The sequence below is a fragment of the Lissotriton vulgaris genome, chromosome 6 (assembly GCF_964263255.1).
Source record: "Lissotriton vulgaris chromosome 6, aLisVul1.2, whole genome shotgun sequence".
NCBI classification, from domain to species: domain Eukaryota; kingdom Metazoa; phylum Chordata; class Amphibia; order Caudata; family Salamandridae; genus Lissotriton; species Lissotriton vulgaris.
This window is the reverse complement of record NC_141694.1, coordinates 1284383428-1284402735: the sequence shown is the minus strand read 5'-3', so window position 1 is coordinate 1284402735 and position 19308 is coordinate 1284383428. Positions and strand designations below refer to the sequence as shown.

General features: G+C 43.4%; 1 protein-coding gene across 1 annotated transcript in view; it reads left to right on the top strand.

Moving 5' to 3' along the window:
* RDH13 (retinol dehydrogenase 13) overlaps positions 1-19066 on the top strand; it is a 122389-nt gene extending 103323 nt beyond the window's left edge. Inside the window, exons 6-7 of the mRNA XM_086927417.1 lie at positions 10862-10963; positions 17550-19066. Of these exons, the coding sequence (XP_086783543.1) occupies positions 10862-10963; positions 17550-17773 (326 nt within the window). The 3' untranslated portion in view covers positions 17774-19066. The remainder of the gene's footprint in view (positions 1-10861; positions 10964-17549) is intronic.
* The last annotated feature ends 242 nt before the right edge of the window (positions 19067-19308 follow it).

Below are 19308 nucleotides of genomic sequence, written 5' to 3'. Positions count from 1 at the left end.
GTGATAAAAAGTTTGTGGCACCCCGCAGATTCCAGAGCTTTTCAATACAGAAATGTGAGGAACATTTGTTTTAGTTAAAGTTTGAGGTGTGCAAAGGATTCTGATAAAATAAAAAACCTGGTGAGAGCCACGCAAGTTAACCCAACCTTGATTCCCCCAGGTGTCTAGTTTTTAAAAAATTTGCAAGTTTGCTGGGTTTCCCTAGGTGCCGACTGAGCTAGGGCCCAAAATTCAAAGCTACCCACTTTGCACCAAAAGGGTCAGTTTTTAGAGGAAAAATGGAAAGCATCCATGTTGTGTTTTTGGCCGTTTCCTGCCGCTGGCACTAGACCTGCCCACACAAGTGAGGTACCAAATGTGTTTTTATTAGTCAAAGTTTGAGTTTTGCACAAGATTCTGGGTAAACTCGCTGGTGAAAGCCACACAAGTCACTCAACCCTGGATTCTCCAAGGAGTCTAGTTTCATAATGAAAAAGTTTGCTAGATTTCCCTAGGTGCTAGCTGATCTAGGGCCCAACATCTACAGCTAGCTATATTACAAAAAAGGGTGAGTTTTTACTAGGCCTACCCACACAAGTTGGGTACCATTTTTAATGGAAGTCATGTGAGAGCATAGAATAGTAGATTATCAATTGGATTTCACTGCATTTGTGTCTTCGAATTGTAAGCCAGTGTGTAAGAAGCGAAGGCATTTTGAAAAATACCCTCTAAATCATATGCTGGTGCTGGTACCTATAAATAACCAATGTTCCTGAACTCCATATCTTGTGCCCATTGCCGAAATGCATAGGTTTCAGGTTTCCTTGATACCCATTTTTCACTCCACATATTCCACCATATGAATTGGTCTATATTCTGTAGACAGTGAAAAACTATTGTATGGTGCAGCTGAGTTGTCTGCTCTTTGCACCTTGGGTTCTTGGAGAACCTGGTATCCCTATATATCCCTGCAACCAGAAGGGTCAAGCAAATGTTAAGTTATATTGCTTTTGTAATTAGGCCATTGTGGCAAAAAGTTACAGATGAAAACTTTGTCACAAACGGCCGATTTTGCCTACTCATTTTCATCAGTTAGTGTCTTTGGGAAAACCTTGAGGGATCTACACATATGACTCCCTGCTAAATATGGAATTGTCTACTTTTCAGAAAGCTATAGCTTTCTTGGATCACCCATGGGTTTCACCCTGCTAACCACCACAAACTGGAAGTAGTGTGAGAGTACAAAAAATAGGAACCGCTTTGAAAAATGCCAAAACTGTTGTAAAAAGGAAAAAACCTCACACTTTCATCCAGGGCAATTTTTTCTTATTTTTTCCCCAAAACTCAAACTTTTGCTGTAATGTGTCTATTTTTTCGGTCCCCTCCAGGGGAATCCACATACCTTGGGTAGTTTTAGAAACCCCAGGTTGTTGGAAAAAAGGACATAAGCGCAAACTATCCCAAAAAGCCATAAAAGGGCACGGGGGGGTCAAGCAAATAAGAGGTTAAAAGTTACAAACAATCAAGATAGGCAGTTTGATCCTCAACCAGCAGACAGACCAAGAACTGAAAAGTACAAGCATTCAGGCATATGTTTGGCCCCTTCGCTAGGCGAAAGCCGCCTATCACCAAAGAGACGCCGCCAGTCCTTTCCAGGTACATTTGGGATATTCCCAGCAAGAGTCAAACGGAGTTGCTTTGCCCATCGCCGCCGTTAAAGGTCATCACCTATACACCCATGGCACAGCAAGCTGATGAGATGGGGGGTTGCAGAGAGTGCTGCACTGAGAAGGGAAGAAGCTAGGGGGCTGCGTAAGACCCCAATTGCGATAGATTGGGACATCATGCTGGAGGCATGTAGGTCTCGGACATAGACTTTGACACGGAGGATGGCTGTCCACGAGGTGGTGACTAAACATAAGGGTGAATGGGACATGGCCCCAAGTGCCAGTGGAAAATGTGTTGCGTGTGGTGCGATAAAATATTATGTCAGTGCCAGCGTTTGCCCCTGGAAGGGGTAACTAAGTACATAAGCAGGACCGGCGGGTGGGGGTTGGGTGAAGCACAGTCGTGGGTTTTATGTATTCTATGTCTTGGCGGGGCAGCAATACAACTATATGCAAGAGTTTTGTAATGTGGGCGAGATGTCATGCTATCATACTGTTCCCATATTAGCCTGCTGTATTTATTACCACAAGCTGTTTAATGCACAGACATGTAATTATACGAACTCGTATGATGTATGGAAAAATGTAAAAATCAATAAAACTTTGTTTAAAAAAAAGGTCATCACCCTAGGCATAAGTAGCATGAGTGGTTAAATTGTCTGCCTACTTGGTGGATTTGAGGCAAGTTGATAATAGAATCTCCTCTCGATGAGCAGCCTCCAACATGGCCGCTGCCAATTCAAGGACATGTATGCTGCAGCATTCTTTTCTCTTTCTCTCCAGACATTCTCTAAACGCCCTCTATGATGGACAGCAATAGAGTGCCACTAGTATCAATTCTGTTAAGACAGCAGTACAACAGCTGCCAAGCTGGTGACTGAAAATCAAGGGAGACAGGTCGGGCAGTAGATCCCAACATGCATGGCATGCAGAGAGCAATCAGAGCTACCTTTGCAGCTCAGGTGCCTGCTCAGAACTCCCCGGAAGTCAAAAGCCATCAGGTAGCTTGGCTTTGCAGCGAATACCCCAGGCGGGGAACAGCCTTTACGACGCGGCTGTTACACCGCGTGCCGTAACAACGCGTTTTTTCAACGCAGGTCGTTACCACGACTTGCGCTGGAGGGCGCTGCAGGACAAGGATTTTTTTAATTTACTATCCAACACCTTCTCTACTGTACGTAGGCTGGTGTTGGATTAGTAAATAAAAAAATTCCTAAGTCCGCACCCCCTCCAACGCAAGTCGTGGTAACGACTTGCGCTGAAAAAAACGCGTTGTAACGGCACGCGGTGTAAAAGCACGCGTTGTAAAGCCGTACATCCACTCCAGGCACATCCAGACTCCAGAGCTCCCTGAAGATGCCTACATTTTAAAGTCCAATGCTTCAGTGCCTGGGAGTCTGAAACGCAACTTGAGCCGTCGATTTGAAGCTCTGGCCTGGTACACGTGCAACCTTTTAAACTATTTTCTACCTTCCATCATAAGGATTTTCAAAATGATATTTCTTAACATATTTTCAGTGAGACCAAGGGGAGGGTGGCAAGACACAAGTAGAATGAACATTTATTGAAGATGAACTTTAAATGTGAATGTACCTTGCTGGCCAAATGCTGAGTGACTAGTAAAAGAAAATCTTGGATGAAATGCTGAATCTGGAATTTCCTTCACTTTGCTACCCGTATTTTAAAGTAAAATCTATTAGCAGAATATCGAAATGTAATACCCTCTCCATGTATCCCACACTTTATTACAACACATATGTATGCCAGATCCTAAATCATTCCAAAATGTAAATGATACTCAAGGAGTAATGCCAGAAAAATTGGAAGTAAAGTGAAACTCATTCCTGTTATAAACCAACATAAGGACAGTGATAGAATATGTAAAGTCTCAAAAAGAATTACACTTTTCATTAAGTAAGAACGTTGTGCTCTTTGAATACATATTATTTTTTATATCTTTTCTATATTCACATTTTTACTAATGTACACATACATCAACATAAACCAACATAAGATCAAGAACATATGCCTATATTTATTTGGCAATAAAGTCTTACAAGCTTGCCGAACTTGATACAGCACAGTCTATTGTAATTTAAAACACCCAACTAATTTGAATAAATACAGTTACATATTCAACGAGGAGAGTTCATGATTGCATCCACCTGTTGCTAAGCTGTTTTATGTTGTATTTATATTTTTTAACATTTCCAAACTACTGCAGTACTTTGAGGGTATACAAAAACAAATTCTGGCAATACAAGAAATAGACTGGTTGCAATATTTTACAATTGTAATTTTTAATGTCCCTTTGGTTTAAAGTCATGCATTATTTAATATTATCAAAGATTTGTGCCCAATGTAAATTCAGTTAAAGAAAATATGTTGCCAATAGAGTAAGGATGTGAACTGAGTGGAAGGATTTGGAATGATTTGTTTGGTTAACATGAATGATCATGAATAGGCAGTAATGTTGTAAGGAAAGATTGCAAGTAAGGAGGAGGTGAAAGGTAAGATGCAGTGCTTTGTTCGGTAAGCTGTTAGTTGATAATGAAAAGGTACAAATTTAGGGGTAGGTTTGGTGGCTAGCAGTGGAAGGTGATATCAAGGGGTTGGTGAAAAAGTATAAAGAATGTTTCATAGTCATGTGGGACAAAGGCGATTAAAAAGCCTTTAATGTTGGTGCAGTTGCAGCCTAGGCGTTTTGTGGAAGCAGGCAATTTATGTGAGACCTTTAGTTTTCATTCTTCAGATTAGAGGTATTCCATTCTGCTTATAAATAATGTTTTCAAAATGGTATTTAGTTCATCTGATTTTAAGGAAGATGTGTTTGCTAGGGGAGATCTTCCACCCAGGAAAGTGGTGTCCAATTTTTGTTTAAGGAAATGGGGGGGTGGCCATTTGTGCGATTAAGCACTATCAATTCCATTGCACAGATGCATTGATTTTCCTTATGTATAACAGTGTCTCTACTGTCCATGGGTGGTTGTTTTTTCCTTTATTTTATTGTGGTCAAGTCATAAAAAACCATCAACTGGGTTTTTTATTAATTGAACACGTTTCTGACATGTTTTTATTCTGTAAATGTATAATGAATATGTCTGATGAGCAAGATCAATCAAAAGCACATTCAGTGATAATTTTGTGACTATATAGCTTAGAAATGATTCCAGGAATGTCATACATATTATGATTGTTTCCCTCAAGTATTCCATTGTGTTATCTATTTTAATTTCCTGTTTATACGCTTCTTTCTTTCTTTCCATTGTATGTTCTTAAATACATACAGGACAGGTTCCATTTAACTAAGTTCTCCATTTTAATTAGTCTGTCCAGTTTGCTTACCTTTGGCCCCGAATCCATTGTAGGTAAAGAAGGTTACCATCTTAGACAAAGGAAGCTGACATTTTTCCACAAATTATGCAGAATCAGCGACGTCTCCCTTTGACGTCTGTGACTATCTTTCCAAGAACTGCAAAAGTGTTAAGTCAATCAGAATTAGACAGCAACGAAAAGCTCCAGTCCCACATCATTCTGGACAGGTGCCTTTTTCAAGGTCATATAACATCCATAACCCAAAGAGTTTAGTCTGAATTGATGTCCTCTTATCTTATATGTCCATAATGAAATATATCCACAGCACACATTGATGCACATATTTAATGCCAGACATTTCTCAACTTTAGTCATAAATTCCAATCTCTGATAAGATTCAGTATATAGGTACTGTCACTTGACCACTTATTTAGGAGAGAAACTTCAACCAGGTCGCAGACGCAGATTGAGATAAGCATGGCACCCGATTCCATCTCGACTGAAGATGCCTTAGGCAAGACTCCCAGAGGCTCACAAAGCTTTCCATTCTCTCTTCACGGACTGGTGCCAGGATTGTGTTCTTCCTTAGGCACAATATCTTTGCTCTGGCCTTTTGCTCGAAATAGCTGAAAAGCTGTTTCAAACAGACAGCAACCCCTGTTGTGCAGGAATGCGCAACACCTCCGAAAGGCTGTCTGCTAGAACTAGCATAGTGCTTAGAGGACGTAAGGGCTATAAATTGTGGTGTTATGATTTGTCCCTGTTTTCACTGTTATTGAAAAGCATATCTGCTTTTTATTATCCTCTTTAACCGCTTCGCCGCGTCGCACATTCCGCTGCGGTGCGGGCGAATTTCTCGCATGCGCAGATCAGAGAGCCCCTGGCTGTCCGACGCACACGCCCACCGTGATGTCGGACGGGCAGGGGCCGTCCGACGCGTGGAAGTGGTTAATGTTACCAATATTATGTGCACTAAATCCCAGCATTTTAAAATAATTATTTTAAAATAAATACTTTGGAAAACACGTTTTGTTTCTAGTTATCTTAAGTGTGTGTAAATCATTATTGAATGATTGTTTGGATTACTACTGCTCCCTGTTAGTAACCCAAAAACATTGACACCACTTCATTTATAAATTGGGTGTGGTTCTGCGGGGCTACAATAGCCTGTCTTTTACATTCAGCCCTGGTGCATTGGAGTAAGTTCACTCGTGTCACCTGTGGGTGTGAAAACAAACGTTATAGAGTCGTGCCAGAGGCTCAATGTATGCAACACTTCATTAGATATAACAGCACATTTTCGATATACATAATAGTTTGCCATTATGGTTTGATTATAAATAGGCAACGTAAGTCTAATCTTCAAGGAAATATTCAAAGAGCAAATTGCTGCTCTGAGAAATAGTGATGCTAAATATATTTTGGCAGTTCACTTGGATACCAGAATATGTAACACAAAAATTATCTTATGTTTTGTAGTATACTAATGTCTTTGATTATTCACCAGGCGATAATAAAAAACTCTCATTAAGGAAAACTCAAGCAAAATGGATTTTTAAACTATGTACGGCTGAGATGGCTCCAAAACAGGAAAGAGTTACAATATTTTCTTCATGAGTAGAGTATTCACTTTTTCTCCCATTTTCAATGAAATAAGCAAGTATTTTCTAACATTTGGTCTAAATGCTTTGTCTGATTACACAGTCATTAGGAATACCAGCTCTGTAATTTGCTTTATGATGATATTATGACACACAGGATTTACCTCAACTAATTTGTGTTATATGTAATATCACGCAACTTGTTTACCTTCTTGTACATACAATATGCAGAAGTGGCTGCTACCGAAAGGGCGTGGGGATGGAGGGGGGGCAGAAGGGGGAGGTAATAAAAAAAAAACACCCGGATGTGGCTGGTCGCCGCCATGTCCTCCATCCTCGCCGTCCTCTACCTGGCTTCTGTGAGTAATGGGAGTTTGGCTTGTAATTCGGTGTGCGGAACCACCGACCTTGGTCGGGCATTTCCTTCACCGCAATGGTGTCGGTTGAAGGCAACTCCGACCGACATCATAATCAGGCCCTTATTGTTTGTGTTGCACATTTGCATGCAACTTCTTCATGTATGCGTATATTTATTTATTTATTTATTTGATTTATATAGCGTGTTATAACCCAGGGGTCTCTAAGCGCTTTGTCAGGATCGAACATCGAGTACAGTAAAAAACAGCTAGTCATAAAATTACAGACCACCCCACGCTTGCTGAAAAAATACTGTTTTTAATTTCTTTCGGAAGGGCAACAAATTGGTTTCCTTCCGCAGTTCCATTGGCAACTTATTCCAGGCTGCAGAGAGTGTATAAGAGAAGGCGCGACCACCCACTGTGGCCAATCTGCAACGTGGTTGAGTGAGAAGGGTGGCATCTGCAGATCGAAGCACTCTAGCTGGCCTATAGGGGGTTAGGCAAGATTTCATGTAGATTAGCGCCTTACCATGAAGGGCTTTGTGTACGATGCACAGCCCCTTGAACATCACCCTCTGCTTAACTGGCAACCAGTGCAGTTCTCGCATGAGGGGAGATGCATGGGTGTTCCTTGACTTTTTAAAAATAAGCCTAGCAGCGTCATTCATGACAACTTGCATCTTATTCAGGAGTTTTTGCGGCAGCCCTATGTATAGCGAATTGCCATAGTTCAGCCTGGCTAAGATCGTGGCAGAGACCGCACGCCTCAGGGTGAAAAAGGACAATAGCGGGGAGACTTTCCTAAGTTGTCGAAGGAGGCCGACACAGGTCCCCACGACAGCCATAACTTGTTTCTGCATGGACAGCTTGCCATCCACATGGATGCCCAAGCTTTTGACCAATGCCGCAGGTTCCGGAGGTGACCCTAGTTCTCTTGGCCAGAATTGGCGTTCCATGGGTTGCCCGCGATGGTAATAGGCAATACCTCGGTCTTGTCCGGGTTGATCTTTAGTGAGTTCATGGACATCCAATTGGCTGTGTACTTCAGGATGTTTTGCAATCTTGCGAAAGCACCCGGACCATCATCCAATTGGATCACGATCTGGGTGTCATCCGCATAGTTGTACACCTGGCAGTCCATCTGGTTAAGCAGTCTAATCAGAGGCTGTAAGTAGATGTGAAAAAGGAGGGGTGACAGGGCAGACCCTTGCGGCACTCCGCAGGTGATCGATGTAGTGGTGGAAAGAAGGTCCCCAAGCTGCACTCTCTGTGACCTCCCTTGGAGGAAAGAGGAAAACCAGGCATGTGCCGTGCCCTGAATGCCGAAGTCCATCAGCCGCGACAATAGTTGTTTATGACAAACGGTGTCCTATGCCGCGGAGAGATCCAACAGAACCAGGGCACCTGGAGTTTTGTTATCTGCCCTGTTCCTCAATTCGTCCAGAATAGACAGCATAACGAGTTCCGTGCTGTGATTCGCACGGAACCCAGCCTGGTTCGGCTCAAGCAAGATGTTTCTATCCAGATGTTCCGATAGGATGGTGAGTACATGTTGCTCCACCACCTTCGCCAAGAACGGCAACTGAGATATAGGCCTGAGATTTTTCAGGCATTTCACATCCGCCCCTGTTTTTTTCAGCAGGGGAGTCAGCCGGGCCTCCTTGAAGGAGGACGGTACTTGTCCTATTTGTAAGGATGTATTCAAGAGGCTCAACACGTCTTCCTCTATACCAGGCAGTGCTAGTTTGAACACTTCTGGTGGGCACGGGTCTGCCTGGGAGCCCGATTTGACCCGACCCAAGAGAGCTGTCAGCCTTTCCTTCGTAATCAAGGGTATGGCAATTAATGGGGTAGTCACTGACGTTCTAGCAGGTATATCCTGCGAAGGGCAATCAATCTCAGGGGTCGCAGCAATTTCAGCTACAAGATATACGTATTTCATATTTTTTAAATTCGCAACCGGCTACTACCAATTCTCTTTGCTGATAAGTTGGATTAGGTTTCATCATTCACAATGTTCCCACTTACTAATTTATAAGGGATATAATATAGTCCTACTTTGTCCTTACTTCTAGCTCCTTTCACTTTTACAATATCTTAATGAATTTTTGTTTTTATATTTAAAATACTTTCTTTTCAGATATTTGCCTCTAGTTAAATTTCCATAGAATGTATTTGCAGCTTTTTACTTCCGTTATTTCTTTTACTCATTTTATCTCACACTATTACCATCCAAGTCCAGCTACTTTGGCATTCTACACCAACATCACGCAAATTCTTAGGAATTTTTCCACCTTTATTTTTTTTCGTTCTGTTTGCTCTCTCTATCTTGTGCTCTTTTGAAAATGTTTTGCTTTCTTTTCTTAAACGAATATTTTCACGTCTTGGGTACACAGATGTTACTTTTAACTTTCTTGAACTTTTATTCTGTTAAGCAAGGGGGACCATGTATACTATCTACTTATAAGTATTACTTGAGCCTGTTTTCTTTCAACACTTTTACAACATTTCTTCACAACCTAAATAACTGTCTTGTCTACATTTTTATTCATATTTAACTTCTTACTATATTTTTTGGACTAACATCACAAGTGCCATACGAATGACTGTGATTACATTGTTTTAACTAAAGTTTAGTTTGATTGATTGATATGTGATATTGTATTTTGCATTGTGTATTTTTGACTTTCTGTATAATATTTATTGTTTGAAACCTTGAAAATGTTCCATGGGGTAAGAAATACCTGTCAGCTGAGAAATCATTTTCAGTATACCTTTCCAGCAAAAAAGTATTGTTTTTTAATATTGCAGTAATAATCATCCAATATTTGGAATCTATTACTGAGCAGTCAATTGGCAAACATTGGCATCCATTAGTTCAGCAGTACTGCTTTTATTACATGTGATTGCATTTCTTGGAAGTTTACGATGAATTGTGCTTTAATCAGAGCAGATAAATAACTTTATTTAAAGAAATAACACGTATCAACAATTTTACATACCAGCATTATTGTTACCTTTAGTATATATTACTAGGCCTATTGCCATTTACCAGTTGGAATGACCTACCATGTCATATTATTAGAAGAGGTTTCTAAGCGTGGCATGATGCATTGTGAACCAGGGCAAGCAGAGCAGACGTCTATGAGTAGGGTGATGGAACACCAAATACATTTAAAGATTATAATGTGGGATGATTGTGATGTAGGGCTGAAAATATCTTTGGACAGTGAAGCAAAGTATATTTTTTTGCTTAAGAGGGAATGTAAATGTATTTGTAAATGTAAATGTATTTGAGCTTATATAGCGCACAGCTACCCACAAAGGGTTTCCCGGCGCTTGCTTAGGGAACCCGTCCTGGTATTCCCCTGTGAGATAACCCCGGCAGGGTATCCACAAGGTGAAAGCCAGGCATCCCGCCGCGAGGGGCCGTTGTGGAGATTAAGCAAGCTATTGCCCAGAGTCGCAGAGTGTGAACCCGTGAGTCGAGAAGGCACCGGAGCGAGAATTATCGAGTCCGTGGAATTTTTGAGTCCAAGACCCGCCGAGGCGTGGAATTGAACCCTGGTCCAGGGCCGATCTCAGCTTCCGGGTCTGCCGCCTCTAACCCCTGAGCCACACTTCTCCACAAGGGAAGATATGTATTAACCATCTTGACAAATGTCTTTCTGTGTGTAAGATGATGTTGAGTGGATGGGTGTATGGTTGTGCATTCCATTCATGTGGGGAGGGCAAAGAATTGTCGAGGCTCAGCATTTGGGAAATGGCTGTTGTATGTCTGTGAGTGATTTGGGTGTGTGACAGTATCCTTGATGGTGATCAGATGGATTTTGAGAAGCTTTGATGAATAATTCAAAATCCACTAATGTCTTACTCCTACCTTACAAATAATTAGTTCGATTTTTCATTTTTGTATCTGAAAATGTTCTTTTTTCTCCAGGCACAAGAGTTACTGCAAATTCTCTTCACCCAGGAGTTGCTGCTACTGAGCTTGGCAGACATACAGGAATGCATAAATCTACATTTTCCAGTACTGCATTAGGTAAGTGTAAGAAATTGGGTTTATTGGTTAAGCAAGCAACAACCACACTCCTTGTCAGGATGAACTACAAAAGTCACTGAATTAACTTGTGATTAACATTGTGGTAGCTGTGCACAAAGCAGTCAACTTAGAGGAAAAGATGAAAGTATTTCTACAGCACACTAACAGTAATAAAGTGAAAACACAACATAAGAAAAATCTCAAACCAATTTAGAAGCATAGTGTACATTTTAATAAATAAATTAAAGTGATACCAGAACAACAAAACTCTAATCTGTAAGACCCCTGAACTCCTGGTCAGGACATTGCTCTCCCAGCACTCAGCTCCACCTTGAGTTCCTCCACTGCCGACACCCACCGCTATCCGAGGCCCCTGTGCCCTGCTCAGATCCTAGTCGTTGTTCAGCCCATCCCTCCTGCTGCTGTTCTCCTCTGATTTCAGCCTTCTTTTTTATCTCTTGCCTCCTGCTTTCATTTTTCGATTGCATTCCTCTTTAGTTTTACACTTTTCCTTTTAGTTGCCTTTTTTCCTCTTTTGTGCTTCCTTTTTCCCGCCACTGCTGCACTCGTGGCTCCTGCTCCGCGTGTTCCTGCTCCCAGCTGACCTGCCCTCCCCGACCCTTACTTAATGGCGTGCCAAATGCAAGTCTGTCTACGCCAATCCACGTCCCAACTGCGACCAGCGCTAAGGACCCTGGCCCTCCTACCCACAAATGCTACAGCTCCTTGGCCCTCCTCGCACACAGCTTTAGCCAGGACAACAGCTGCAAACTCTCTTCACCGACTGACACCCACAGACCTTTCGCCTGGCACCATTGCCGCTGCTCCTTCCCTTTCACTGTGACCCAAGATACAGCTCAACCCACACCTTTCAGTGAATCCTCCTCAACGTCTGCTCCCTCCACAGACACACCGCAGAAATCTGGGACCTCCTCAACAGCACCTCCACCGACATCACCTTCCTTACAGAAACCTGGATGAATGCCGCCTCAGGACCCGACATCGCAATCCCCATCCCGGAAGGCTACAGGATCACCCAGAAGGACCGGCCCAGAGGGGGCCATCGCCCACAAGTCCAACCTCCTACTAAGCACCTACACCTACACCTACACTAGGCCTGATGGAACACCTTCACTTCAAGGTAAAGACCAAGCCGACCACCACCATCAGAGGCATCCTCATGGAAAGACCCCCGGAACCCAAACACCTTTCTCCAACTCCATCACCGACATCAGCACCCCGCAAGCGATCACCTTCTCTGACTACACCTTGCTGGGATACCTCAACTTTCACCTCGACAACCTCCAAGACCCCAACTCCTCCTCCCTCCTGGACACCCTCCTTAACATCGGACTAAAACAGATCGTACCTGAACCCATGCACTCAGCAGGACACACCCCCGACCCCATCTTCACAGCAGGAAACTCCATCACCTTCAGCCACACCTCCGAACACCCATGGATGTCCATCAATGCGTCCACTTCACCTTCAAATCAAACATCACCCGCAAATGCCATTGCCAGCTCCCACGCAGGAACTGGAACAAGACCACTGACGACCAGCTTACTGCCTCCCTCAGCAGCTCCACTCCAACAGTCACAGACAACGACCCAACCACAGTCACACAGACCCTACACAACTGGATCACTGACTGCGGCAAAACCATCGCCCCCCATAAGCAAACCTCAAACCACACGCCAAGAGAGCCAGCTTGTTCGCCACTGAACTCCGAGAATATAAACGTACATGCAGACGCCTCGAAAAACTATGGAGGAACTCCAAAACCACGGCTGACCTCGACAACTTCAAAGTAGCCACCACTGCCCACCACAAGTTCATCACACACACAAGGAAGAAAGCGCTCCAAGACAGAATCACCGCCCATGCACACAACAGCAAGGAACTCTTGGGCATCATCCAAGAATTCGCCCTACCCAACAGTGAGTGAACAGACATCGCACCCTCCCAAGACCTCTGCAACGGACTCAGTACCTTCTTTCATTACAAAATCAAGAACATCTATGACAACCCGCACACAGAACCGACACCGAACGCACCCCACACCACACAGCCGACACTAGATAGCTGGACCCCTTTCACCATTGAAGACACCCTGAAGACTATGAAGTCAACCCACTCCGGGGCCCCCACGGATCCCTGCCGCTACCACATCTACAACAAATCCGCAGACATAATCGCCCAAGCTGCAAAGAATCATCAACCACTCCTTCGAGACTGCCTCCTTCCCTGATGACTGGAAACACGCCGAGATCAACCCAGTCCTGAAAAAACTCTTGGAGTACCCCACCGACCTCAAATAATTTCAGACCGATATCCTTACTCCCATACCCAGTGAAAATCATCGAAAAAGCCGTCCACAGTCAGCTCGCCTTCTTCATGGAAGCAAACAACATCCTCGACTCCTCCCAGTCAGGCTTTAGGAAGAACAACAGCACCGAAACCACCTTACTCGCCACGACAGACGACATCCGCTCCCTCCTCAACAGAGGAGAGACTGTAGCCCTCGACCTCTTCGACCTCTCAGCAGCCTTCAACACAGTTTGCCTCCGAACCCTAGCCCACCGACGAAGGGATCTAGAACAAGGCCCTTGATTGGATCCACTTATTCCTCTCCGGCAGAACGCAGTGGGTCAGACTCCCACCCTTCCTCTCAGATCCTACACCGACCACCTGCGGAGCCCCCCAAGGATCCTCCATCAGCCCCACCCTTTTGAACATCTACATGGCCTCGCTTGCTCTCATCGCCAGATCCCATGGACTCAACATCATATCGTAAGCAGACGACACCCAACTCATCATCTCCCTTTTCAACGAACCCAACATGTCCAAATGCAACTTTCGAGAAGGAATGGAAGCAGTCGTCAAGTGGATGAAGAACAGCTGCCTACAATTAAGCACCGACAAAATCGAAGTTATCATGAGCCCACTCCCCAAATCCTGGAATGACTCCTGGTGGCCCCCCGCCCTCAGGATCCCACCCTTCCCCTCTGACCACGCATGCAAACTCAGAATCATCTTGGACTCCGAACTCAAAAAGGACTGCCAAATCAACATCGCCACCTCCTCCTGCTTCCACACCCCCCACCTCCTATGAAAGACCTTCAACAGGATTCCCCTTGAATACGGGAAACCTGTCACCCACGCCGTCATCAGCAGCAGACTGGACTACGGTAACCCACTGTACACCGAGATATACAAGAACCTCACCCGCAAACTCCATAACATCCAAAACGCCACCGCCAGACTAGTCCTCAACCTGCTACGCCACTGCCACATCACACAACACCTGCAGACACTACCCTGGCTCCCCATCGAGAATAGAATCACCTTCAAGCTCCTGACCCACACCCACAAATCCCTCCATAATGCCGAACCTGCCTACATAAACCACACCTTCACGTTCCTCGCCCCCCAAAGATCCATCCGCTCAGACCAACTCTCCCGCGCAACGGTGCCATGCATCAAAAGTGCCAGAACAGGAGGCAGTTCCTTCTCCCTCCTCACGGCCAGAACATGGAACACCATCCCTCTCCACCTCCGACAGACACTAACACTTCCTGAGTTCTTGAGGCACCTCAAGACCTGGCTCTTTGACGAATTACTGTGATCATCCAGGAGCTGCCCAACCCGCCCTTCTCCCAGCGCCTTCTGACCCTTGCAGGTGAGTAGTTGTGCTTAAGATACCCCTGATTGATTGACTGGTTGATCAGCAGAACTAGGGATACTACATTTCAAAGTTTTAGGTAAGTATAGCACCTAAAATTACAAAGTGCCACTCATGCACATCGGTCGTGCTAGACTAAGGGAAATTCACAAGTTCAGGCTGACCTTGATGAAACACAGGCCGATACCTGGACCTGACGAGTCCAGTTGATAAAGTAACCTTCTAAAGGTGTTCCGTTCGCAGTCGAGGAGCAGTGAGTGCATCGTGGATGGTCATCGCTGTAACATGAAAAACAGGCCTGGCGTCGTGAAAAGGTGACGCTATAGAGCAAAGATTCAGTTGGGCGTTGCAAACGGTTATTGCTGGAGTGTCACGATTGCGGTCAACACAGGCTGCCGTTACTGTATCAGGAAGTCCAGATCTCGCGTTGCCGTTCCTCATTGGAGGCCGCTGTAGCACAAAACTTTAAGTTCACCGCTTTGCATTGGCTGTCATTGTGAGCGGCAGCCTCTCAACTCGCACGGGCCCATTCACTGTACAAAGAGCTCAAAACTTCAATATTGCACCTTTTCTTGTAGAAGAGTGCACGCTGATACCCGACAAGACTCCAGGTCCTGGGGAGGCACTTCTTGGGATCAGAGAAGTATTCTGGCAGGGATCAGGCAGGTCCAGTTGGGTCCGGTGGGCAGTTGCAGAGAGGCCTCTGGACCATGGTGTGTTTCTGTAGCTCAGAACAGGAGACCGGCCAACTGAATCTTGGAGTCACTTAGGTTGCCTGTGACGGACTGCGCAGGTCCAGTCTTCATTCTCAGAGATCAAGACACGCCTCAAGCAGGAAGGACAGTCTTCCAAGGGACTAGTCAGGCCTCAAGAAGGAGGGGAGTCCTCTGAGGACCAAGGAAGGCCTCTAGCAGCAGGCAAGCCCTCTGGGGAACCAGGCAGTTCTTCCTCTTGTAATGTGTGCATCACCAGGAGTGTACTGATGAGTGGTTCTCGAGGTCAACATTTTTTACCGGGTGCCAGTCTTTAAAGTGTGAGGATTAGCTATAATACTCTATATTTTCGTTCTGGAAAGTTCTTCTCTTGCCTGTCAAGGCTCCAAGATGTCTGTGGTGACAAATGATTAGTGTCATGTGTGTTTGTGTGCAGAAGGCAAAGCCTTTTGAAATGTAAGTGGGGCTTGAAACAGCTCCGGCCCCAACCATCCTCTCAGTATGAGCTATACTGTCCAGACCTAATTTCCTTTATCTCACTGTCTGGCAGGAATACACGAATCCCAATAGCAAAACCATTCACAGTTATGTGACCTAGGACACTGCCAGATGGCACAACTGGTAAAGACAAGACAATGCCAACTTTCTAAAATTGGCATTTTCACAATTGTAACTTAAAATCCGACTTTACCACTAAAGAGGATTTAAAATTACAATTCATTTGAGTGTAAACACCATATTTATATCTGCTCACAATCAATCTTCATCACCTATTAAATGAAGTAAGTTAGCCCCATGTTAGTCAATAGAAAAGATAGTCCTTACAGTAGTGAAGAACAACTTTAGGAGTTTTTCATTACCAAGACATGTAAAACTTAAACCCACACATCCTATTTTTTAAATACAGCGCACTCTGCCCTAGAGTTTTTAGGACCTACCTAAGGGCTGACTTACATGTACTACAAAGGAAGGTGTGGGCCTTGAAAAAGGTTTTTTTCAGGTTGAAATGACAGTTTAAAACTGCACTACAGGCTTGATACATGTTTAAAAAGCTACTCTAGTGGTTTGCATAATGAGTGCTTCATGCCCCTAGTAGCATCTGATTTACAGGTTCTGTGTACATTTAGAACCATTTAATGTAGACCTAAGTAAATTATAGGTGATAATTAGGTGTGAGACAATTTTACGATGTTTTAGGGAGCAAGCATAAATAATTTAGCACTGGTTAGCAGTGGTAATGTGTGAATGGTCCTAAAGCCAATAAAAACAAATTAAGCATACAGGAGGAGTAAAGGTAAAACTTTTGGAGGATTACTATGCCAAGGTTATCAGACCTGACAAAATACTACCAAATGGCCTTTCTTGCACAACATGGTCTCTATATCCAATGGCACTGCTGTCTGTGAGACAATATGCAAAGGTCAGCTTTCAACAGATGAGGGTACGTTTGAGTACAAATTTCATGACTTAGATCAATTAGGTTAAAACCTTTAATAAATACATTCTCCAAAGTCAGTAGTGTATCATGTCCTCCTTTGACAATTGTTTTCCATATTCAAAGTCCATATCTGTCAACAGGGTCCTTATCTGTGAAGAGTTAGAGTACCTGAGCTCTATATACTAAGCAATGACAGTTGCCTTGTCATTTGCTTTACAGTACACTTTATAAATGTAGCAATAAATGACCTAGGGTGCAAGCCTTTAGTGGGCTCTTCCTATATCATGAATTTGTACCTTGGTTAAATAGGGCAAGTTTAGTAGTAACTTTAAAATAAATTCTGTAGGTTTTAATATATTCTGCACAACTGTAATTCATGTTATTTTTCCTAGAAAAAAAGCAAATTGTTCGGATTTTTATTATTTCTTACAAAGTTGCCGTGCAGACAGAGACCTGTTTTTGTAACGTGATATACTTTCTTCCACATCCCAGAGTCTTCTGTCCAATGTATTAGTTTATGTGCACAGGGGAAAGCTGTGAGATTTAAATGTTGAACATTTAGCTCACATTATTTCCTTTAGATAGGAATACAGCAAGGAAAAATATAGTCATGCGTCGCCCCTTTTTACTATTATCTATAAAACATCACTAGTTTTGGGAGCTGCAGTTACATGTTGAATTGCTGGAAATGTCAGTACTGTAATATCAAATGATTAGTACATGAACGTACCATTTTTATATTTTTTTCAGGTCCGTTGTTTTGGGTATTAGTAAAATCTCCTAAGCAAGCAGCTCAACCAACCATATACCTTGCTGTGGCAGAGGAGATGGAAGGCATATCTGGCAAATACTTTGATGGCTTAAAAGAAAAACAGCCAGCCGCAAAGGCTGAAGATGACCAAACTGCAAGGATGCTCTGGGAAAAAAGTGCAGAACTGGTGCATTTGAAAGATATACTAGCTACTCCTGTATGAGAACAACATCTGTAAATGAAAAACAATGTGAAAACTGCTGAATTCGTGTGAAAAGTATTTTTTTAATAAATTGAAAAATAAAAGCTGAAATCAAGTGTTATATTTTTCATCTTTAATATTTGTATGTTAAACAACAATGATTGATGTGAGTGTGTGTGTATATTTATACAAAGTAAAAATCAGGAGAGAGAAGGAAGAGGGAAATGGAGGTCATGACTTACAATCCTCATTCACAGTGTTAAAATAAAGAGAGAGTCAACCTTGAGCCATCTAGGGTGGGCACAGTGGATATAGGGGAATAACCTTTTTTCTTAAAGGAACTCTCACTCACTGAATGTGAGTGAGAGCAAAAGCGCACGCGTGCCTCACGCTGCAGCAGGGGGAGGGGGGCTTGCCGATTCCCTTGCGGGAGCCAGCGGCAATAATTGATACCATATGGCCCTGACGCTTGCTCCCGCAAGGCAATCACCAGATGTGCACTCTATGCCATTGAAGGCAATGGAACACGTGCACGTGTTTGGCTGAAAAGCCAAACCGATAGCTAAAGGTCTCTTTTGCCTATGCAGCGCATGCGCAAGGCGAGACCTAAAAATGATTCTTGTTAAAGTGTCAAGCCCTGTTATTCAGCTCATGTTCCTGTGAAGTCCCACTCAGCGCATGGAGGATATTTAATCAGATTTGCTATTGCTGAACGACAAATCAGATTAAATGCACAACATCTTGATCAGTTCAATCTTCTTCACGCCTCCCCGTCAGGCTTCAGACCTGACTTCTGCACCGAGTCAACTCTTCTGGAAGATTCAGATTCAAATAACTTTAGACGTTTTGGTATTGACCACTGCAACTTTGAATTTTACATAAAGTCTGTGGCACCATAACACAGATTAAGCTAAATCCGATTTAGAGAATCCATGTATCAATCTATGGTCGAATTGTCTGATACTACAGTCCTAAGTTCCCCAGCTCTGTAACACTCTCTGACTTTTCACTGGCCCAGGAACATGTAGTCCGTTTCGCACTACCTTGCACTTACTCCAGTTTGGTGGCTACCTCATTTTTTAGAAGGGACTTTTACTTTTATTAAATGTATTTATTAATACAATGCTACCTCTTGTTTGCACACAAGCAAAGGTTATCTTGTTCTGGAAGAGAACTTCTATCTAATAGTGCTATTGCCCTACTTTAATTGAATTTGATGGGAGCAGCTGAGGGAAAAATGTCTGAATAATGTTTTCAAGCTTTTTATATGAATTGTAATATTTTAACTAATCAAACAATAAAGTATTTATAACTTTAGACAAGGGTTTGAATGTCGACTTGATCTTGTTGGCTCTGTCGGTGGCGTTCCACATTGTGTCACATGTGATGTGGCTGGGGATTTGCAGCTGCGCTTTGAGATGGCTCCAATCCTTTCTCGCCAACAGAAAACAGTCAGTCATGGTCAGACAATTCTGTTCAGGAAACAGACTGCTTTAATATGGGGTCCCTCAGTGCTCATCTTTAAGCCCAAACCTGTGCAATATGTATATAATCCC